This window comes from Botrytis deweyae (genome assembly GCF_014898535.1).
Source record: "Botrytis deweyae strain B1 chromosome Unknown BDEW_037, whole genome shotgun sequence".
Taxonomy (NCBI): Eukaryota; Fungi; Ascomycota; class Leotiomycetes; order Helotiales; family Sclerotiniaceae; genus Botrytis; species Botrytis deweyae.
Genome location: NW_024066244.1, coordinates 248,927 through 272,332, shown reverse-complemented (window position 1 = coordinate 272,332; position 23,406 = coordinate 248,927). Strand labels below are relative to the sequence as shown.

Here is a 23,406-nt window from a genome sequence, read left to right as displayed (position 1 = left end):
TATCTAGGTGCATGCTGGCTCTTTTTCATAACGAAAGGCTTGTGTAAGTCAAGGCGTATCGATGACATGTCGTTGCCGAAAACAATTCATCTTAGATAACGTGGTTAAGCAAGTGGGGCTCTTCATGAACCTCAAGCTACAAAATGTACGGAAATCGCGGTCATTTTGAACGAGACTTGGTAGCCCTATAGATAGATTCCTATAATCAAGTGTACTCAATTAAGCATTGTGAGGTCTATACTAAATTAATTTCAAGGCCGCATTAGGGTCAACAAGTTTATAAACTTCGAACTTTATTTTTTTACATTGAACTGAGAGCCAAATTGAATTTAGAATCACAGATATTATCAATCCATTTGGGTAGAAAAAATATCAAATTTTATAAATCCTGATTAAATTCGACGTATTCTAGAGCCTTGTGATACTGAAAGAGTCTACAATCACTTCCAAAATGATCGAGACCTTCGTAGCATCTCCTAGTCGCAAACTACTTGACAACTCCTCAGGTTTTGACAGTATTTCAATTTAAGTCACGACTGCATGAAGTGATATACTAGGCATCAGATGGAAAGTGGTGAGTTTGGTATTCGTATGCTCTAAGTTACTCAAACACATTCCGTTATTATACGAAAGCGAACATCAAGCCCTCATCTAGGCCCATCGTTTTTCCAACATAATGCTCGAATACTGTTTGAGATTGATCAAATACTGTCAAACCTGTAAGAGCGAAACATTCAAATAAGTGTTACTTTTTGTTACATGTATCCAGGAAGGGCAAACTGGAAATTTCCTGCACTGAGGGGGTGAGATGCATAGGAATGATTGAAAAACTTGTATATGTGCGAGAATTTTGACTTCAATTTCTGATATTCACACTCAAGTGTTCCGAGGCCAAAGATGAAGCAAACAGAGCAAACTCGATTACAATGTGGTGGATACCTAAAGAAATAACAATCTCACCCGAAATTAATCTAGAAAATCATTCTTAATACAGTCCTTCTACTTTGTTGCGCATAGGTACGCTATGAATAAATAGTTCATAGAAAAGAAGTTGAAAAAAAAAGGTTCTTCTTAAGAAGATGGTGGGTTTCCAAAGATTGTTTGTTGATGTCCGAAGACTATCAATTATCATGGAATTGAACCATGAGATCACGGGATTAAACCGTGAATCGAATTCGAGCTGTGGCTCAAGAATTGAAATGTGTGGTTCTAAATTGGTTTCGGAGAACGGTTGAAACAGGCCCTCCTGACTTCTAGGATTGCTCCTAGAAGACGGGACTCTTCATCGTGCGGTTTATAACACCGAAACCAGTGTAAGGTAAGCAGATTCATTAAACGAGGCTGGGACTTTTGGGGCAATACTTAACTGAGCACCAAGACCACTGCGCCAAAACGCATGCCAATCTTGGTACAATTGTTGGAGGTCTTGTTTTGATATATAACCAATGCGCAGGAGAAGTGAATATGGAAAGAACTACACATGTCATTGCGAGGAATGTTCATGGGTACCACCATTTCGTCTCTTCAAACATATTCTGGCAATGAGCCGTACACAATAATAAATGCAAATTCTGTGTCCACGTCTTGTGGCTTCTCGGAACGAGACTTCAGTCTTCGGCTCGATCATGATACGGCATTTCTCTTAATAGTACGTTTGCATCCCAAAACTTTTACTGATCGCCAGAATTACCACCACTGGGGAATTATCAATCACATTAAGAATTCAAGAAAATACACAATGCTGGGTTAGAATGGCAAGAACAACTTATTTGCCGATTGTAGAAAAAGGGCTGCAAGAAAGATACAAAAGCAGAGGAGAGGTGGAATGTTGACTTGGAAAGGGTCCAAACAGATGTGCGAGGCTCAGCCCAGAGATTATGATGGTAGCAAGTCTGAATAAGAAGATTGAGCAGGAAAGAAAATATTTGTTGCTGGGTGAGTAAATGGAGAGGAATGGGGCAAAAATGAGGATGCGTTAATCCGGAGAGCATGCACAAAATTTATGTTCTATTGCCTACGAATAAAAAATTTAGACTAAGTCAGACTTACTGTCACTGACAGTATCAACAAACAAATTCAAACGGAAGAACAAATAACCGAGAAGAACGTCGACAACGAGGGAAACTGTGGAGGGCGGTTTCAGAAACAATGCAGGAAAAGCTGGGGAAGATGGAAATGGAGGTGGGATGAATTGGCAAGGATTTGGCGGAATTTCTAAGTCGGTTTCTCGTCTTAAGATTTAAGCCTAGCTAGATGGTCGATGAGGTTTCTAGACTAAGATTCTATACTTCGACTAAATTCTAGCCCTAAAACATTGAAGTAGATCTGCTATCCTATCAGTGACAAAGGAAATCACTGGCTTCCTCCATCTCTAAAGCAGTGTATTCAGTTTCTGAATTTTCCAAGCGGAGAGGTTTGTTGTAACCCGTGTTTTAATCCATGAGATGTCGTAGAAGTTCCATTTGACTTGAACTGTCACTACCCCTATTTCATTTACCCGTAGATAATGGTTGTCAAAACTTTACTTACCAAGTCACCCTTGGTCTCGTTGACGCTACTGCAAGATAAGCTTTTAACATGTTTCAGACTCACAGACCTTCCCGTTATCATCTCTGGGCAGTTGATATCACTTCGATTAGCGATGAAACTGAATCAGGGGAAACGCCATATATATTTGAATAAATTCTACTCCGACTCATAAGAGAAACCAAGTCGGAATAAGTCTAAATTTAACCTCACCCACCAAATCCGAGTGATCTCCTTTTCTCCGCATATGATTCGTACATCTCTCAGCCGAGAATCTTAGCCTTATGCATCGATCCGTTGGGGCGTCAAAGACCCGAAAAGATCAGCATTCAAAAAGCGGGTCGCAAGCCACCATACGAGATGCCAAGATGTGGTACCTGGAAATCCAGACTCAATTCGGTTGGTGCGTGATATAATGAGTGGTGAAAGATTTTCTTTCTTCTTAATGCAGGTGGATTGGACTTTCTTTTCGTGTCTTGGATTTCTTGGGGTGATTTATCAGGTGTAAAGATCAGATGCGATGATGATATAAAGATCACCAGGCCCGAGCGATAAAGTCTGGACACTTGCGAATATATTGCATGCAGGCCAAGGATTTGTGCAGATTTGACGTGCAACCGTGAAAATGGAAAAGTGTTAAGTAGCTGCATATTTTCCTCAGATCATACCACTTTTTCTCTCAGCTTTTAATATTCATTTGTATACAAGCATCCCATAGCTCGACACGTTTAATCGTTGTCGGCGTCCTTTCTTTTTGAAGTTACTTCTTTTTCTGCTTCATGATCTAAATTTGAAGCTCGCATTTATTTGAATTTGCCCGTCGGCAAAATGAAGTTATCATTGGGTGATCTGGTATGGGGGGTGGTATCTTGCGCTACGATTGTGAGAGCTGCCTGCTCAAGTAATCTATTAATTGATAATTATGCAAAGTTTTCCAGCCATACTAATGCTCTTGGACAATGGACAAGTGGTAAGTCACTCCTACAAGTTTGCGATGCCAGCTCTAACAAACGATGCAGACGACGGGACAACTACCAGTCTAAAAGCCGATACTGCAAACAAGAAACTCACATTCACCAGCAAGGCCAACAGTTATTTCTACACCACTTTCGATTGCGTGAAAGCGAAAACCGAGCAGTACAATGCAATAACATTTCCAGTCAAAGGGCCTGCCGGCTATTCGTTCAATCTAGAGCTACAGACTAAGAGTTCATGTACAGCTACTACTTATAAAAGCTACTACACCACTATCACTGGAATGACCGGAGCTACCCAAACTATCACGGTACAACTCAGTGCTTTCTCTGGAGCCAATTTAGATGCAATTTCTGGGCTTCTGTGGGAATCTTTCAATGTCAACGGTGCTTGGGAGATCGGCCAGACGAACTTTGTTTGTGCCGGTGGTGCCGGAGGTTCATCAAGTTCAATCCCAACTTCTAGTACGATAACCACCAAGGGAGCTGTTGTGACGAGTAGCTCTTCGACTGTTTCAAATACCTTAGCTACCACTTTGAGCACTGTCACTCCAAGTGTTACCTCAAAAGTTCTGACCAGCAGCGTCAGTGCTTCGGCTCCAGCAGGAGCTTGCACGAACTTGTTGATTGATGACTTTGCATCTCAATCTCGATTGACTTTCTTATTCTACAATGCCATGCTGCAACCATCTTCCGATGATGGTAGTATGTCACCAGTGGCAGAAAGAGCGGATACCGCCACTTCAGTCATTGTGGCTAATAATCATCTCACTTTAACATCTCGTGCTGATGGATCGTCTTATTGGTATACCATGTTTGGCTGCTTAAAAGCAACCAACGTATATGGCGGGATTGGATTGACTATCAAGGCTCCAAAAGGGACCACATTGGGTATCGAGCTGCAGACTTCGAAGACTTGTGATTCTGGTAACCCCACATTAATAGACGTCTCGTCTGCGGATCTGGGGTGGAGTTTTGACGGTACTGAGAAGTTCTATACCATTCCCTTCTCCAAATTTCCGGGCCTCGACACTGATCATTTGATCTCTGTTCTATTTTCTGGCATTAGCAAGCCAATCACTCTCGGTCCGATGTCCTTCTATTGTGGTAATACAGGAACCGCTTACCCAGTTCCCACTACTGTCCCCGTCGTTGAGCCGTCTTCGACCGTTCCGGCAACCACAGGACCTTCAGCATATGTTATCGATACTTTCGGAAATGCAGACTCTAACAACCTTGGCTTTTATCATGGTGGAGATGAGACCGCAACCTATAAACAATCTGGAAACAAGCTTACTATCAATACCAAGGGTAATTCTGACCTTGGTTGGTACACTCAAGTTTCCAATGGATGCCTCGACTTTACACCAAACGACAAAGGTTATCTTCACATCGCTTTTACCGGAAGTAATGCCTTTACCATTGCTCTTCAGCAACATAATCCCACCTGCAATCCCAATCTCAGCCCATTTCCGTTCACATGGGATTCTGTGGAAGCATCGAGATACTCCAACTCAGCGAAGACCGACATCTATGTACCAATCTCCCACTTCGAAATCGACCGCAAACTCAGCGTCGGTTTCGCGCTAAAGGGTTTCTATACCTCCGATGATACTATCATCTCGAAAATGGAAATCGTTAACTCCGTTCCATCTGGCTTCCTGGTTCCATCCAAGTTACCAACAGCACCTCTCATATTCTCCTGCACACGTCCTAACTCGTTCGCTTTCGCAATTGATGACGGTGATCCAAAACTCGCCCAAAGAGTCGTCTCTTCCGTCGCAGCAGCAGGTATCCACGTAACATTTTTCACCGTTGGTGCAGCTCTCCTTGACCCATCTACGAATCTCTCAACAGTCTATTCCAACATGTTGAGTCTTGGTCATCAAGTAGCATATCATTCCTACACGCATCCCCCTATGGAAGGCCTACCAAACCTCGCATCCATAGACTGGGAACTCAACAATGACATCTCCGCAGTGTCAACCGCCCTCTCCGGTCACACATCAACCTATTTCCGCCCTCCATTCGGCACAGAAGGCGCGCGTGTTCGTCAGCGTCTTGCTGCGCTTATTCCGGGTTCAAAATTCGTCGAATGGTCGGTTGATGTACAGGATTGGCTATGGGCCCTGAGTGATACACCTCAAAATCAGCTTACAAATTTCCAAAGTGATGTGGATAAGGGGGGGAACTTAGTGGTGATGCATTACTTGTACGAGTCGACCGTGAACTATCTGCCACAGTTCATTGACATTGCGAAGAAAACGGGGAAGCAGTTGATGAGGGTGGACCAATGTTTGGAGGATCCTAATGCGCCGCCTTTGTGAAAGGTTAATGGTGTGTGGGATTCTGTTAAATTTAGTGTAATCAAAATAATATTTAGTATTGTTATACAAATCCTTGAGTTCGAACAGCAGCGACTATGACTGGCTAAGCTAGTCCTTAGTCGTACCAACCAGTTCCATTTAATTTCTTTACCATGCCCTCCACCTCCAGTCATAGTCGTCTACATCATGACCCTTATCCAAATCCATACTCCTCAATATTCATCCCATCTTCTTCGTTATTATCATTGTCATCCTCGCCATCTTTATCGTTATCCTCTTCGCCGCCCCCAATGCCTAAAGTACAGACATCACTTGAGTTCCAGCTCTGATAGGGCCAATCATGTACCCAGTTTTAGACGAGCGTTACGACGCTTTGGATACGTCACCTGGCGCTCTTCTTTCGTTTTTCCCGCTTCTTTAGTCTTTCTGCTACGAATAATATTATCTCCGAGGTCTTCAGAGGAACGATCGGGGGCCATGATGTATTAAACGTACACTAGTTTTCGTCTTGAAATTCTTCTTTTGACTATCACACGAGGCTGATGCTGTGGTGAAAGTTGCTGCGGTTTTTCTGCTGTACAAATAACGCATATTTATTTAGCGATGTTGACACCTCCACAAACGGTCCTGTATTCTGCCCCAGGGTATTGTGCCTCCCTCTGGCCTAAAGGCGCCGCATGTTGCATCTCTCTATTCATAATCCGTAGGCTGTTCTGTGGATGGCTTGTAATTAGCCTGGTGCAATCTGAATTTTGGAGTCAGAGAAGGCAAACACGCATGCATACCATGTCACTTACACGAGGTGGTTCCTCAACCCTTTACCGGCCTGAAATCGAACCCTATCTTTCGAATTGGCTTCTGCCAACGTTGACGGACCATGGTGATATAATTCAGAAGCCATTCATCTGGAATCTCTGATGCAAATGATGGTCAGATGGGATGATGTTGCGCAGAGATGGATAGAAATGGTGCTCCCAATTCTTAATTGTCATAGTGGTATGGTGGAGAAACGTTAACCCAGCATCTATTTTATTTATTGACAGATATGGCAATAATTCACTTCAGAGAATCAAATTCACAGGTATTATGTGGGCTATCATTACTGAACCGTGGATGAAAGGGATACCAAACTCATCCCTAGGTTGCACGATTCTGGAACAAGTCCCGTAGTTTACCTAGGTAGTTAGTGGTGGTAATGGAGAGTGGCTTGTAACTGAAACATTCATTCAGCCCTGGGTAAAAAAGAAAGAAGCCGTATTCTTCTACGCCTGGAATGCCAAAAGAGCCTGAGACTCCGTCTAAAAACCCTCCAACAGTACTGTAGAGCCCAAACCTTAAACTTTCATTCATTCCAGAACACAAATCACACAAATCTAATCACCACGTCCAAGCCTCGAACCACACCTGACCATTTCCATCCATTCTCGCCTCGCCTCCCCCACTGTTACCTCCACCATTAGATTCATCCGCATCGTCGTCTTTCTCACACAGCCCAAACCAACCCCTCAACTTGCTCTTCACTTCTCCTTCATCTTCTTCCTCATCGTAGTCATCCTCGTTATCATTCTCGCCACCCTCAAACCACCGCTCCGCCAACCGCAATTCCCAAAACTGCCGAGCGAGGCTCGCAACTTCGTTTGCTTCGGCTCTTTCTTCCGCTTCAGCCGCTCTTTCTTCAGCTTCGGCCCTCTCTTCTGCTTCTTTTCTAGCTATTGCTGCAGCAGCTCTGAGATCGTGACGTTTCTGCTTGGTAGCAGCAGCAGCGGCCGCACGTCTTTCCTTCTCGTTCTTGGACCCTAGGAGGCATATGTGTCAACAGATGTATTTCTATGCATGATCATGGAGAATGCTTTTAAGCAATGTATCTGTAACTTTGGACCTGACGTACTCTTTGGTGATGGAGGCGGAACGGGAATAAGTGCTTTTGCACCTAAAATATCGTGTGATAAATTGGCTCAATTGCACTCATATCAAGTCATTTTGATCAATGGAGGAACCTTGTAACTTACGTTGTTCAGCAGCGAAAATCATATCAGCCCTGATGTTGGCACGGATGATTCTCTTGGCAGACGCACGTCGCTCATGCTCCAAAGCACGCATGTGACCTCTATGGGCCGCAGTGTAGTTTGGCTTCGCCTTTTTCGATGTCTTATTCATATATGCCATTGCGCTTTGCTTGTACTCTTTAGATTTTCAGAGAGAGGATGTGGTATCTGGGCTGGAACGATGCCTAAAAACTTCGAAACATTCACGAATGCTAGTTTACATTGATAACTCACAAGTCGCTGATGACTAAGTCATTATAATTTTATGCTATCCAATGAAAAATTCAAACATCGATTGATTAGGCGACGGCTCCAATGGGCATTGGGCAAATTAACATCTTTAAATTGGAGACGCGTATAGTGAATACGTTCGTGCTCGTGACTTTCGCACAACCTAACATAAACAAGGTTTTCAATACTCCGAACCATATCTCAACTATGGAAAGCTTTGGGTTTACGAATGGTAATGGATAATTCCAAAAAGCTTGTACACCAAAGTCGCCTTGAGTATCATATGACTATTGGATATTTGAAGTGTGTACTTTTAGTCTATCGGTGTAGATGATGGGTCACCCAGATCCCAGATACAAAGCAAATTTGTCGAACTCAGTTTAATAGACAATACTTTAGCATCAATCTTTTGACAGAAAAACGATGCTTAAGGGTAGCGGATCAACTTATATTTGCAACGAAGTAGAATAAGACTTGCTTTCAGGGATCCTTGGATAATAATTCGACATTCATCAGCATCAAAAAGCCCTTCTTGTGTGGATATTGAAGTCTTGCCAACATCAATCCGATTTAATCAGCAGACATGGCAGGATTTTAATTTTCTAACAATTTGCGTGATAAGGGAAGGTGGTGTTGGATGTAAACAGACAATAATACGGTGTTAATGGTTGTGCTTTCGATTGGTTCGAAAGCAATTGCATTGAGCAATTAAGTTAATAGACTGGTAAGTCCATTCCTCTATAGAGAGATTTTAGAAAGAATGGTAAAAGTTCTTCATTTCATAGCCCTCTAATGTAAAAATGATACTGTTGAATACTGATCAGCTTGTAGGCAAGGAATGCTATCGATCAGACGCATAACTTGAGTTTCTATATTGGGCAATTTGACTGTGGATCATGTCATCAGTTGGTGATATATTAATTCAGCAGCTTGGGGTCTACCTTTCCTTACACTCCCTGAAGCTTGTATGTCTCTCTATCTCTTGATTGTTGTGCTTATTCTACAATGCTGGGCGCTTTGATTAGTCATCAGGTCCCCACTTTGCCTTCGCTTAGCCGTTTGGGGCCAGTGCTAAACGGACATCAATACAGCCGCTTTGCATGTTCACGGCAGGTTTCCTCTTGTTTCTGTTCGCATAGAGCAAAAATTTGTGGTTATCTGGTTTGGCGCAGTCACAAACTCAGACAAAGCTGTAAAATTGTTCAATCGTTTTAATTGTCGAATGAACTTTTCACTAGGCGACAGATAAGTCTACGCTCTTAAAAGGCAAATGTAGGCTCACACGGGCGTATTTTTCCACTTTGAGGGGGTGTTTTTGATTCTTCTTCTTCCTACTGATAAAATAGCTAACAACAACGTTTTAATATCAGAATAAAATATTATCCTGCAAGCATGGATGGAAATGAAAATGATTCATGCATTAGAGCACTAAACCTGTTATTCAAGTTCTAACAGTCAACAATAACAATGACTCTTAAGAAAAAAATTGAATATAAAAGAGAAAAAAACACCAAAAAGCTATTAACTTAAGGCTCCGAGTTCCACAACCTGGCGCTCATTATCTGGTCTACAGTTGTGGTACGTTTAAGGGATTCAAACCCTCTCTTTGGAGACTTTCCTGGCTAACCCCGGACCCACTTTATCCATCAACCCACAATCATCAAAGCAACCCACTAGGCCAGGCGTGAGTGCTATGTGATATTTGATACACATTCAACACCCTCACAGTATATAATCCCTTCTGGATCTCGAAATATCATCTCACCTATCCATATCCCAAACATTCTCCCACATCAGAGCAAACAAGACGCTTTGGTTCATGCTAATAAAAAAGTAACTATCATGGAATGAGACTCTTCTTTAAAAGCTAACAACTGCCCTCATTTTATGCCCATCAATCAGATAATGAGGCTCGACTCAAACCCGCGTAACCATGCAATTTTCCTTCATTTCTAGCCCCAGCTAAGGATACGTTTATGATTCTCTCACTGTGACTACCTACAGATTATGCATTCGAATGAAACAGGTGACGGCCAATCGAAGGTTGTCATTTGAGCTCTTCAATGGTTCCACTTTCGATATTCGATGGTGGTATGAACACCGATGTTTTAATGAGTACACGGCAGTGATGCAGTACTCATATGCAACTACCTAGACACTTGGCTGAGTTTTCAACATTGATAAGATTCGGTATTTGATTTTTTGGAAAATATACCTCGTTGGACATTGATCTTCTAGACTGTGTAGAAAGATTCAGGAAACCAAGTTTATTTTTTAAATCCATCTTTAGATATTGAACAATAATGGCTGTCGTTTTAGAATTGTAGTGTGAACAGATAGCACCAAGCATGTATGCTTATCATGCACAGCATGAATCTTACGTAACAGTAGTGTTAAATTCACAATCAATTTAGTCTATCTATAGCTAATGCTACACTGACTATGCGATGCGTCTATGAGTCTTAGGTATATTCACGTATTTCTGCACTATATTCCAGTCGTCCGCAAGCATTAAAAAGGAGAGTGTTGGAAAGTATAGATGAAAGTCGTTGACTATTCAGTTTACTATCAAACACTGAAACGATTAGAACGGGACAAAACGCCAGCCGGTTCAGCGAATTAAGCTTCCCCGATCTAGCGGATAGGAAACGCATAGTCTTGCATATACAAATAACACTAGAAAGTTTCAAAATTTGAACTTTGAGAACCCTTCCGACTCACCATCAACTACCTGGCACAAAACGGTAGTACTATTCCAACGATACATTCACACAACAACAGTTCAATCACAATGACGAGAGCTAGAAGCAATCATCCCAGTTTGTGGGAGCGACTGATGGAGAATCGTAGAGAAAAAGGAAAGAAGCATAAACAAAGAATAGATGGTGAGTCTTAAAATAAGATGCAAGATTTGCAGTCAGACACGGATGAAGATATGGAGAGGCATGACTAAACGAGCGTCATGAGTACCAAAGGCATGACACTGTGACTTCCATGAATCTCAAGAAAGGTAAATCTTCCTACACAGATTTGGAAATTATGCTAATCGGGACCTTATATAGTACGGATAAGGCAGGCAACTTAGTGGTGATGCATTACTTGTATAAATCAACTATCAATTATTTACCATAAGTTATTGATATTTTAAAGAAAACAAGGAACCAATTGATAAGAGCGGATGAATTTTTGGAAGATTCTAATACGCTGCATTTGTGAGAGTTTTGGAGGGCTTAATAGTGAATATAGAGGAGGCTGAGAAGGCGGGGAAATTTGAAACTTCAGATAAAAGTATGTTATCGTACGAAAATAGCATGCACCTCTGTATTATAAACCGAAAATAATTGACACAACTCAACTGGAGCAACATAAACGAATATATTGGGAATAACAATTGGAATTATCGTCGAACCTCTACGCTAGCTACACTCAAATTCAACAAGCTAGGTTGCCCAACATCATGGCATACGATCGAGTAAGATTAAGAAAGGCCAAGAAATCCAATTATGCAAACGCGCACAAAGTAAATCTTAGTGCATTGGAGAGAAGAAGACAAGAACCTGGCAATTCAACTATTGAAGCCTGCAAACAGGAAGAAGCGGTATTTCAAGCAGAAAGGGGCAAGTTGAAGAGTTCCCCCCACCTTGCTGACCTTGATTCTTTTCAATGTTCATTTAACCAAATGGAATCAAGCTAACATATTTCGTTATCATAGAGCCCAGAAGGGTTGCCGTGGAAGCCGCTGCTGTCATCGAAGCCTCTCGAACAAAGCGTAAGTCATAGATCAGGGTGGCTTATATTTGGATTTGCATGGAAAATAACATACCTACACTATAGTATCGAGAAAGGAGGCGAGAGCTGCTGCTGCTAAAGCTGCCAAACAGAAAAGAAGACGGGAACGTCGAATCGCTGAAGCCAACGCTGCAGAAGCAACTGAACTACTGGCTAGCAAGGAAACAGAAGCCAGGGATAGTAAAAGGAACGGCAATATCGAAGGTGAAGTCGGACAGCAAGGGGAGAGACCTTTGAAAGTTGGGTCTAGGGATAGCATGAGCGATGTCAAGGATTTAAATGAGGCAGTTGGAGAGGATAGGGGTGGAATGAATTCGGGAGCTGGGTTGACATTTGTTGGACTCGCTTTTCGCCCAAAAGTCTAGATGATCGAATCAACACATAACATCCCTACATTAAACACAGAGCTTTTCACGATATTTTGAGCTTCTTACTTATTATGCTGCCAAGTACACTAGACATGCGTCGTAGCTTTGTTGTTCGTTGAGGATTAGCCTCCCTTCAGAAACACTAGCAACTCCACGAACAGGCGTGGGAGGTCGAAGTAGCTAAGGAGCGCGAGGGCAGTGTATCATTAATGAAGTGACCGTCTCAGATGCTGTGTATACGGCTGACCTCAACTACAATGAAGTAATTCTAGAAGGATTGTTTTCGGGGTGACGATGAGGTGATGTTACAGCTCGTGTCTAGGGGCCCCACTTGCTTACATACTCCCCTGGATCATGAAGCTTCTATTAACTACATGTCATTGATCTACCTCGACGTCGACAATAGTGAGCTTCAGATCGATGACCAAATGGATTGGAATCAAGGATAGCCTTTTACTACAAATTCCAGAACATGACATGCGTTGTTATGTTGCCCCCCATTAAAACCTAACTATAACCAAGAAGTACAATTTCACATTCATATCCTCTATCTTATGACTTTGGAATTGTTGATCAAGATGACGGGACCAGAAGGTAATCTGCGGGCGAATCTTGTGCGGTCGAGTTTCTTTGGATGGCCGAACACTGAATCTAGGCATGCTCACACGGATCGGTGAACGATCTGCAGAGAACTGATTTGAATGATGAAGATTGCTTATTATGTTCCTCAAGAATATATAAAGCTGAATAAACGGCATTTAATGGGTTATTTGTTCTGCGTCTTTATCTAATTCTCTTCGCATTCTCGCAACTCCGGTATCCCTGTGCCTTGCTTTCCGCATTCTTATATGTCCCAAATGTCTCTTTCTGTCTGCCACCAGTATAATTCCAATTTAGTATCTGCTGCCGTAGTAAGTAGAATTGTGGTCGTATTCTTGTTTGAGGCTAGAGGTGGAGGAGAACTGCGCGGTTGCGCTGGGTGAGTCGAGTCCTATTGAATCCCTGATAGGTATCATCGAATGATTATTTTTGATCTCTACCTTCTATTCCTACAGAAAAGTTAAATATCTAGACCATCATGGCTTGGGCATCAAACATTCCACCAAGTCCACCACCTCCACTACCACCTCCATCTTTTTCCTCATCGTCATCTCCCCAATCGCCACCCGCAAAAAGAGACTCGAAGATCTCATCATCTTCTTCTCCATCATCTTCTTCCTCATCGTCGATATTGCCACCAGAAGCGGCGTGCTCCGCGATCCGCAGATTACGCACTTTCTTGATGAGACCGACGCACTCTTTTCTTCGCGCAGCGCGACCTGCTTCCCTTGCGGCGAACATCTGCTGCTCGACGGCGGAGCGCAAGGTGGAGTCTTCGAGCAGATTGCTGCTCTGGGGTTAGGGCTATCGATGAGTAAGAAGATGGTTAGCTGTGTCTATCGATGATGTTTGGATGCGAGGAAATGTTTGAAATATTGAATGATTCATAAGTGGCTCTCAGAAATAGTAGAAAGGAAATCTCTTACGTTTTGGTCGTGAGACTAGATTCTGATGTATGGCTCCACCGCCAGCTCCCAGAATAACACCACTTCTTCCTCCAATCCCCTGATCATCTTCTCCACCAACACTTCCCTCGCTGGGAGAAAGAACAGAGCCAGGACGAATAACAGTAGTTTCTGCAGCTGCAGTCATAGCATTCTCTTTCTCTTCCATCTTCTCCGCCTCTCTCTCGATTTTTTGCTCCTCTATCAAAAAGAGGAATATTACCACCGGATTTGCAAGAATAAACATTCCAATTCATCCTCAACACATCAAATGTGCGAGTTTCAGCAAAGCTAATGTTCACATCACTCAGTAGACACTCATTAATCCCACCATAATATAGCAAAACATAATATCAACATTCTCTCCCAATCACAGATCTTCACACAACCAACACTTCACTCAATCCATCCAAGACCATCACGAAAGGATCCCAAAACATTTTCCCCACGTCAAATATCGAGTCTCTCTACACGAAATCCTCAAACTTACCAAGTCTAGCTGCCTGAGCTGCAGCTGCACCATTAGCCTCAGACTGCAGTCTCGCCTCCTCTGCCTTATTTCTCGCTCTCCTCTCGGCTGGTGTTGCCCTTCGTGGCTTGGGCTTAAACTTCCTCCCCGACTTTTGATTTTCGCATGCCATCTTTGCTACTATGGATGAGTGATGGTGAATAGAAAGTAAGTATCCACCTAATCAATTGTTTATAAACGTGGTGATATTGTGATTGTGGATGCATGAGAACGTGGAATGCAGAGGGCAAAAAGTCGCGTATGGAATCTCTTTTGTTTACAATTTTAATCACAATGCATTATCCGACGAAAAGCTGGGAGATGTCTCGTCTAATGTTCAAACAGTTAAAAGCTTCCGATTAAATATTATCCAAACCATCCTCCTGTCTCAAGAAAACCAACTGTATCTTCGGCACTCTCCACTCTGCACCACCTCTCTCTCCATCCTCCTCCCACTTCTCCCTCAAACTCCCCTCCACCACTCTCTTCCACTCCTCGAAAAAATCTTTCCTCTCTCTCCTCCCATTTCCCTCCCCTCTCCTCTCAAACTCCCTAATCTTAAACCGATAATTCCCATCATTCGTGAGCGCAAACGTCCCAGGCGTAGGGGTCACATAATCTCTCCAAAAATCCCCTTCATTTTCCACTTTTCGAAATCCCCACCGAAACGACGAATTCGCAGGACTTTTCAACGTGGTTCCTCCACCATGACTCCAATCTATCCCGCCTCCTGATTTCCAATGCGCGGGAATCGGGAAGGGACGCGAGGATGCAGAATCCGGAGAGAAATATGGATTCGTAGGCGAAGAAGAAGCGGATGCAAAAGTAGGATGTTTCGGAAGTCCCGTGATGAAGCCCCCGCGAATATCCTGGAACCACCAATCGCAATTCAAGACCAGGAATAACTCATGCAGATGTTGAAAGAGTTTCACCACTCGCACAATTTCATACTGCCAGTGTTCGTCCCGACCGATCCATTTGGAGAAATCGAGCGCGAGGCGTCGCACCCGTGTGAATTCCGCAGGACGAAATTGTCCAATGTTTGTTCCGGTGCCGTCGACGAGCTCAGACATGATCCCTTCGTTGATGTCAGAGTCAAGGGCGCGCAGGAAGAGGATGTCTCGAGTGTAGTTGAACCAGGTGCGGGGAGGGGAGGTGCGAGTGGAGAATGTGAGGGTGTAGCCGAGGCGTTGCATGCAGGAGCGAGAGTCGCGACAGGTTTTTAGGAGAGAAGGGATGGGAGAATGGGAATACAGGAATCCGCGGCGGGTCGCTTGGTAGTAGGAGTAGAGGAGGGGATCAGAAAGTCGGGAGGGAGTGATGCCTTGTCGGTAATGAGGGTTCTTTGATTTCAAATACAAAGGTACAAACTCTCTTTTCTCTTTCTCTTTCCCCTTACCCTTCTCCCTCTGCCTTGTTGCGTCTCCTTCAGATTCCAAATCCCCAATCTCAACATCCAACCCATTATCCAACACGAATTCCTGTATCATCGGCGCCATCATATCGATTCCAAAATATTCCAAATCGGGATGAACATTCCTATCATCAATTTCTTTTCCAAAAGTCCTCTTTTCGAAATGAGAAAGTGTTTCAAAATTCTCCTCAACCCCTATTATACGCGGGGGAGGAAGTGCATGAAACCAGATTAGATCACGAAGTTCTTTTGGGAGGGCGGAAAAGAGGTGGAAGGTTTGGAGGGACATTTTTGTGTTTCTTCTTGGACGAAGCGCGTTTGAGAGTAGGTACAGAGACTGCGTCGGTTATGTAAAGGGGGAAGAATTGGAAGAATGCTTAAGGGATAAATGTTTGGAGGAAGGCGAGTGAGATATCGAGAGCGGCGAAAAGTCAAGGATATTTGAGGAAAGCAGTAGAAGTTTCTGCCTAGATTATTCAATCTAAGTATCCAATAATTCATCAATGCAATCAATTGGCGTACTATGATTATCCAGAAAGAATATAATATTGATGCCTATTAGGTACATGAATCAGCTGTATTCGAGATGTCATGTTGCTGTGATGTTGAAAAAGAGTGGCCTAGCCGGATATACCCCACTACTTCCGGTGATCCCTGGATATGCAGATCCGATGCATCTTACATCTACCTATCCGGAATAGGCAGGTTGAAACGTCGATCTGTTTGAAAAGATGTTGTGTATATTACATATTGGATTGGATTACTTTAAAGGCACATTTGGTGAAGGAATCCGTCGTATTGTTGTTAGTTCCGCCGATACCGAGTCATATCTTTCAGAGTTGTTGTAAGTTAATGTCGAATAAATAATTGTCAGCATTTTGGTTGACAAATGCATGAGTTCTACGACCGATCTAGACCACAAATCATGAAAAAACATGAACTCTTCCATCTCATTCTTTAGAACAGATTACAAAGCATCCATTCGCTTCCCAATCTCATCGCGTCCTCAATCTCAAGTACTCTTCGGTCCTCCTTGTCTCAACCCCAAATCCACTCCTTGAAGCAACGTATAAACCGTCTCACAAACCCTCATATCCACCCCCAACTCCCTACCCCTCTTAACTGGCACTCCAAGTATAACATCTAATTCTAACTGTCTCCCACACAACGCATCAGTCAACATACTCGTACCAATACTCGGCATCCCTAGTATCCTCTCTATCAATCTATCAATCAAATCATCTTTGATATCTACCTCCATCTTTCGTGCAACAGCAACTACTTCTCCCATGAGCGTTCGCGTCATGTACATAGCTTCTGGGGAAGAGTTGAGCCACTCGTGTGTATGGAGACGTGTAAGTGTGGTTAGACAATTCCAGGCACAATTCCAAATGACTTTTTCCCAACGAGCGGTCTGCAATCTGGAAGGAGAGAAAACTTCATGTGGTGTTTTTCCGGTGGATAATAGATCCGAAAAGATCTTTAATCGTTGGTTCTCAATTTCTGTTGATACATTCGAATTTGTGAAGAGTCCTAGTTGCAGATTCTCGTTTTTGGTATGATGAACGATGCCGAGTGTGTTTTGAATGGCGCCGGTCCACGCAACACAGGAGATGATGGTATTTTGAGGATAAATTGCTCGGAATGGGTCTTCGTTTCCAACGCCATTTTGGATAAGTACTATAGTTGTTGACTTGGAAACTACTGGTGCAAGAGATCTAGCTACGGCTTCTTGGCCAATGGCTTTGTTAGAGCAAACTATATAATCATAATGACCTGGTGCTTCGTCGGGTGTTTTGATGACTATAGAATGTTAGTAACGAACATGAGGTTGAAGGACGAAAGCTTGCCGTTAGCTGGGTAAAAGATGTTTTCTCCGTGATTCTGACTGATAAGCTTCAGTCCCTATCAAGCAAATTAGCTTTCTTGATGAGCCACTCGTGACATGAAACTAAACACACATTCTCCTTCACAGCCTGATAATTTGACCTTGCAACGACAGTTAATCGTACGTTTGATACTCGACTTAGAATGAATGCATAAACAGAGCCAATCCTGCGACCCCGCATTAGCTCAGACCCAAACTGCTTGTATGCTTGTATAACATTAGATAGTGACTTACGCTCCAAGACCATAGAATAAAACATTTATAGTCTCCCCATCAGATGTATTCGAAGTCATCTCGATATTCTGTACTTCAGGACTAATCCACAGTACCTTGGATGTTTCTAGGAATGGAATTTATTAATTGGTGTGGTCAGTAATCATAAGATCCCCATTGCAACATTTCACCCAACAAACACCTATTCATCCCACCTTTGAGGCTTAGCTACACCAGCTATTATGCATGTGCTTACTCAGCTTGCTAGTTGGATGCCTATTATTTGGTATAGGAAAGAAATCAAGGGAATAAAGTAAAGCGAGATTGTGATAATTACCGGTGTTGTTCACCAAAACTGGAGAAGTGATAGCAGAGGAATAATTTAAAGATTTCGTTACAGGCAGATGCTGGCTATTCTAAATCAGCTCATACCAACAGACTAATAACATACATATACCACACGAGCACGAGTCCATAGAACCAGCGAACAGTGCAAATCCCAGGTGTCCAAAATAAAGGCTTCATATTTCTTAATATAGTACCCATCTATCCAACAATTAGACACTCTCGATGTATCTTCTAACCTCCCAATCCGTTACTGCCTCATCCCACAGTCTGATTTCATGTTCCCTGGTACCACCATAATGATCTACGAATTCATCGCCGAACACTTCTCTCGCTATACTATCCTTCTCCATGAACTTCTCCGTGGCTTCTTTCAAATTCTTCGCTAATCTAACCCCTGGATCTGCTTTACCTCCTACATCTTGACCTTTTCCTAACGGTGGTTGTTGAATTTCTAATTTCTTTTCTACTCCTCTCCACCCCAATGCTAGGATAGCTGCTAGTACATAGAATGGATTTGTATCTGCACCTGGTACTCTGATTTCAAAACGTGTGGCACCGGGTTTGGAAGTTGGAGGTGCGATCAGACGGACAGACGCTGCACGATGTTCAAGCCCCCAAGATACGGTTACTGGAGCCCAGAAATTTTCGACTAGACGTTTGTAAGAGTTGACTGTTGGTGCGAGAAGTGGCATGACATATGGAAGGCCTTCCAATACTCCAGCGAGGAAATGACGCCCCATATCCGAAAGATTCTCGATATCCTTCCATTTTGCTTCCGTATCTTTAGTTTCTCGGAAGAAGAGATTCTTGCCATCCTTGTCGACGATCGAAACATGCATGTGCCCACTATTTCCGGGGAGCCCTTGACGTGGCTTGGCCATAAAGCATGGGGTGATGCCGTATTTTGTTGCGACTGATTTGACCACATATCTAACAATGTTAGCCTCTCGTCCTTAGAATGGTAGGGAAATCTCCAAACTTACTTGAACAAGCTTGCTTTGTCTGCCATTTGTTGAATCTCCCCAAATGCCAAAGCTGCCTCAAAAACACCAGGTCCACTCTCTGTATGCCATCCTTCTATTCCACAATTGAATTGTTCGCATGCATCATATATCCCATAATAATAATCTTGGTTATGAACTGGTCTAGTTAAACTATATCCAAACATTCCTTCGGTCAACGAAGGTAAGGAATCGACGGGGTTTTCTCTTAGGAAGGTTGCTGTTGAAGAAGTGTTTCTTTCGGAAATTGGTGCATGAGGATTGCTCGCCGGCGCCTTGAATTGGAAGAACTCGTATTCAGCTTAAACTTGTTAGTTATAACGCCTATGACAGTCCACAGATGCTCATACCTCCAGCCATTGCACCCAAACCATTGGCTTGTAACTTTTCCACTGCAGTCTTCAACAATCCCCTCGGGCATGCAGAAACCGGCTTTCCGGAGTCCGGATCATAAAAGCTGATTAGAAAGAATGGCACGTTATCTTCCCAAGGTATCCTTCTAAAACTACTCAAATCCGGAATCGCAATAATATCATGATAACCATTCTCCGCATTACTGATTTTCAATTCCTTGAAATATGTCTGATCATGCATATCCCATCCGAAGATGACCGAACAGAATCCAAACCCTTCTTTGGCGATACCTAGAAACTTCTTCTTGGAGACAAGCTTCCCGCGCAATATACCATCGACATCTATCCCAGCCAATTTTACTTTGGTATCATTTTCGAGAAGTGCGGTGAGATTCTCGGCGGTCTTTTCATCCCATTGCTTATGTGAAGCTATCCATTCTGGAGTATCTGGCATCTTGACGTTGAGTTGAGAGGGAATCGTAAAGAGTGAATGGGACTTGTTAAGCTTGGTGTCTTTGAGAACGATTGGCCGATTGAGTTCCAAGGATATCTAGGATCTGGCTTGTCGAATGTGGAGGGAGGTTTAGATTGTTGAACACCTTACTTAATAATAATAAGAGGGGGGAAAGAGTGGTGAGAGTAAAGCAAGGAAGTTTCCCGACCATTTGCGATAAGAGATTCTGCGATAACGCGAGGGGCTGTAGTGGATGCTGCTTTAATACTATCATCCCTCACACGACCATCACTTGGCGGATTCGAGCAGTCTAGGGTGTCGGTGAATATTCGGAGGGTGCTTGTTCGTTAAAATGGCAACAGATCTTACTGAAAATGATTGATATGCAGCCATGGATGTACTGAACAACTACGCAGTGCGTCAATGCCCAGCAAATTATTCCACGAAATCATCATATGTAACGAGAAGAGATAACTACATGTATTGATCTGTTCCAAAGGGATTACACGAAGATTCGTGTAAAAGGCGTATCGTTATGACTTTATTAGTCAACAGGAGCGATAGCAATCACGACAGCATTGATTGTCTCATTGTCTCATTGTCTCATTGTCTCCTCAGAATTCCATAGTGCCCACCATTGAAGGAGATTGCCCATGACAATTATTATCATCTGACTGGTGGACCATCATCTGTCGTCTCTTCACCTATCAAGGAATTGAGAGTCTCACTCCACCGTACCCCGCGACAGGATGGTTGCACTTCAGCTCAACTCGACTTCAAACTCAGCTCTTGAGGCTGTTATACCAAAGCGACCAATACCTACGTTGGTACCTCAAAGCAACCAGTACATATATATATACCATGAGATGAGGTATTAGACATGAAACATCGCCCAAAAGCTGTGTTGTATCAATTGAACCAAGACCCAATACCAATACCAACATCCATCCCCTCCACTACAGTCAATGATCCATATCTATAATCATCTGAGGTTTTCTATTTCCTGATTCAGTCATTGAACCCGCGTTCCCTTGGAGTTTGGAGAGCATTATAACAGATTCACGATTCATTCTCTTTTCCCTATCAGTTCCATTCTCTCTTTATCAAAAACGCAGCGGTGAGTTTCATTTGCCATTCATTGAATGACTGAATCGTGTTTCGGGAATGGATGTTCTTCGGAACGATAACGAATGAGCTTGTGTGTGCTCCGTACTTGATTATATCAGTGACACATCAGCATCCACATTCTCTCTCTCTTAAATTCAATTGTCATCACAAATAATAATTATTTCATAACAATTCTTCGCATCATTTCGAGTTCTTTCTACACTTCTACAAAGGGTGAATAGTTTTCAACAATTTTATCAAATCTTCGGGAGATTCTTCTTTTTCTACACCATCAAACATATCTATATCTGGAACAAAGAGTAAGTTTCGTTTTTCGTTGTCAGACAGAGACAAGTAGTGTTTGTTTGTTACAAGAACATTATAACAACAACGCTTTCTTTGCTGGAGAGTTCATCAATCGCTGACAAGATCTTCAATAGAACACAGTATTTAAATCAAAAATACATTCAACATGGCTGGCAGCGGAGACAAAGTTCCCACCATCAACAGCTTCCAAATGGGAAGACTGCATGGTAAAAATGCCATCGTTACTGGTGCTGCTGGGTGAGTCATGTCTTCAGTCTTTTCCTGATATGGTATTTTCGGCGTGATTCGAGATTTGCGGGATTTGAAAGATCGGGACGATGAGTATCGTATCTGCTTTCTCTTCTTTATTCAGAGTTATGCCCTTATCAAGTCCTTCCGAGTAATGAGAGTGTTTGGTATGGCCACACACGTGACTTTCTTCATTTTTGTAAAGGGTCGAGCGACGGCATTATCTGAGCGGCCGTGAGAGTGTTACACGGAAAATTCTATGTCGCGAAAATATCCATATTAAATATCAAATCAATCATCAACATATACTAACACCCTCCCCAGAGGAATCGGTCTTGAAACCTGTATCCTCTTCGCCAAAGAAGGCGCCAATATCCTCATGGCCGATATTTCCGCACCAGCACTCGAGAAAGCCGCCGCAAAACTCAGACAACTAGTTCCATCCGCCCACAAAGTTGAAGTTAAAGTATGCGACGTCTCCAAAGAATCTGATATCGAGGCCGCAGTTGCTCATCTCGAATCTTGGGGTGGTATTGATATCATGTTCAACAATGCTGGAATAATGCATGCTGATGATGCCGATGCTATTGATACCCCTGAGAAGATTTGGGATTTGACTCAAGCTATCAACGTTAAGGGTGTTTGGTTTGGTTGCAAACATGCCGTCATTTCCATGCGTAAGAACAAGAAGAGCCGTGGTTCTATCATCAACACTGCATCTGTTGTTGCGCTCGTCGGTTCTGCTACTCCTCAATTAGCATACACCGCTTCCAAGGGAGCAGTTTTGGCCATGACAAGAGAATTGGCTATTGTTCACGCAAGAGAGGGATTCAGATTCAATGCCTTATGCCCAGCTCCATTGAACACTCCTCTTCTTCAAGATTGGTTGGGAGATGATCAACCCAAGAGACTTAGACGTGAGATCCACTTCCCAAGTGGAAGATTTGGAGAGGCTATTGAGCAAGCTCAAGCGGTTTTATTCTTGGCTAGTGATGAGAGTAGCTTTGTCAACGGACAGGTATGTTTTTCTTTTCCTTTTGTTTGATTCCGTCCATCCCTATCCTCCCACCATTTTATAAGCCCCCAAAACCCTCTTGTCTGACATCAACTAAAGGATTTCGTTGTCGACGGCGGTATGACAAAAGCCTACGTCACCCCCGAAGGACCACCTCTCGCTGCTCCATCCAACAACGCTCTTCTCAGCGAACAAGTCGATGCTATCCGTGGTACCGGCATTCCTCAATAGATCTTTTATTTTGATTGAATCATCAGCTCTTTTGCTTGAATTTTAGCGTACACTTGGTAGATTAGGCTGGATCATTTTAGATAGATATCACGCTAGAATGAATGAATGAAGACCGATGAGTTTCACTATCATGTGATTTTTGAAATTTAAAGTATGATTAGTGATGTGAGTGAGTTGATGCGAGGCTAGTATTCGGAATATAAAATGTGGTTCTGGGTTCTGAAATTCATCAGGGTAGAAGAAGGAGAGCAAGGCGTGGAGAAGAGGGGGTGGAGGCTAATATCACTAGCGTGACTCGGATCTGATTCAGCAGAAGGTTTCCATATATGAGAAGGCATAGAATAGCAGACGATCAGCATTATCTAGGTTGGCATAGTTTGCTAATCAATGTATCTTCAACTGAGTGTGGTATATCGTATATGTTATCGGGATCTGGATTATCATCTCTCAGAGTGCTGGGAGAAGTTCATTCGAAGTTATATTTTCAGTATTTATTGAATTTTTCTGGGCGATAC

General features: G+C 42.9%; 8 protein-coding genes across 8 annotated transcripts; 3 read left to right on the top strand and 5 right to left on the bottom strand.

Annotated features, from left to right (window-relative positions):
• Positions 1–3,354: 3,354 nt before the first annotated feature.
• EAE98_010550 (uncharacterized protein) lies at positions 3,355–5,827 on the top strand (the record flags this gene model as incomplete). Its single annotated transcript, XM_038958171.1, has 2 exons — positions 3,355–3,496; positions 3,546–5,827. 2 exons carry the CDS (start codon positions 3,355–3,357, stop codon positions 5,825–5,827), a joined length of 2,424 nt encoding a protein of 807 aa, XP_038805531.1.
• A 1,377-nt stretch (positions 5,828–7,204) lies between these two features.
• On the bottom strand, positions 7,205–7,993 carry EAE98_010549 (uncharacterized protein; the record flags this gene model as incomplete). Its single annotated transcript, XM_038958170.1, has 3 exons — positions 7,205–7,623; positions 7,716–7,757; positions 7,837–7,993. 3 exons carry the CDS (start codon positions 7,991–7,993, stop codon positions 7,205–7,207), a joined length of 618 nt encoding a protein of 205 aa, XP_038805530.1.
• Positions 7,994–11,560: 3,567 nt separating this feature from the next.
• Positions 11,561–12,257, top strand: EAE98_010548 (uncharacterized protein; the record flags this gene model as incomplete). The annotated part of the gene is made up of 3 exons (XM_038958169.1): positions 11,561–11,701; positions 11,794–11,872; positions 11,938–12,257. 3 exons carry the CDS (start codon positions 11,561–11,563, stop codon positions 12,255–12,257), a joined length of 540 nt encoding a protein of 179 aa, XP_038805529.1.
• A 1,071-nt stretch (positions 12,258–13,328) lies between these two features.
• EAE98_010547 (uncharacterized protein) lies at positions 13,329–14,051 on the bottom strand (the record flags this gene model as incomplete). Its single annotated transcript, XM_038958168.1, has 2 exons — positions 13,329–13,633; positions 13,787–14,051. The coding sequence occupies 2 exons, from the start codon at positions 14,049–14,051 to the stop codon at positions 13,329–13,331; spliced, it is 570 nt and encodes a 189-aa protein (XP_038805528.1).
• A 620-nt stretch (positions 14,052–14,671) lies between these two features.
• On the bottom strand, positions 14,672–16,015 carry EAE98_010546 (uncharacterized protein; the record flags this gene model as incomplete). The annotated part of the gene is made up of 1 exon (XM_038958167.1): positions 14,672–16,015. One exon carries the CDS (start codon positions 16,013–16,015, stop codon positions 14,672–14,674), a length of 1,344 nt encoding a protein of 447 aa, XP_038805527.1.
• Positions 16,016–16,738: 723 nt separating this feature from the next.
• On the bottom strand, positions 16,739–17,907 carry EAE98_010545 (uncharacterized protein; the record flags this gene model as incomplete). Its single annotated transcript, XM_038958166.1, has 4 exons — positions 16,739–17,529; positions 17,577–17,631; positions 17,688–17,781; positions 17,849–17,907. 4 exons carry the CDS (start codon positions 17,905–17,907, stop codon positions 16,739–16,741), a joined length of 999 nt encoding a protein of 332 aa, XP_038805526.1.
• Positions 17,908–18,384: 477 nt separating this feature from the next.
• Positions 18,385–19,983, bottom strand: EAE98_010544 (uncharacterized protein; the record flags this gene model as incomplete). Its single annotated transcript, XM_038958165.1, has 3 exons — positions 18,385–19,105; positions 19,159–19,477; positions 19,527–19,983. 3 exons carry the CDS (start codon positions 19,981–19,983, stop codon positions 18,385–18,387), a joined length of 1,497 nt encoding a protein of 498 aa, XP_038805525.1.
• Positions 19,984–21,260: 1,277 nt separating this feature from the next.
• EAE98_010543 (uncharacterized protein) lies at positions 21,261–23,151 on the top strand. The gene is made up of 4 exons (XM_038958164.1): positions 21,261–21,410; positions 21,531–21,654; positions 21,970–22,663; positions 22,760–23,151. Exons 2-4 carry the CDS (start codon positions 21,563–21,565, stop codon positions 22,889–22,891), a joined length of 918 nt encoding a protein of 305 aa, XP_038805524.1. The 5' UTR covers positions 21,261–21,410; positions 21,531–21,562; the 3' UTR covers positions 22,892–23,151.
• Positions 23,152–23,406: the final 255 nt, after the last annotated feature.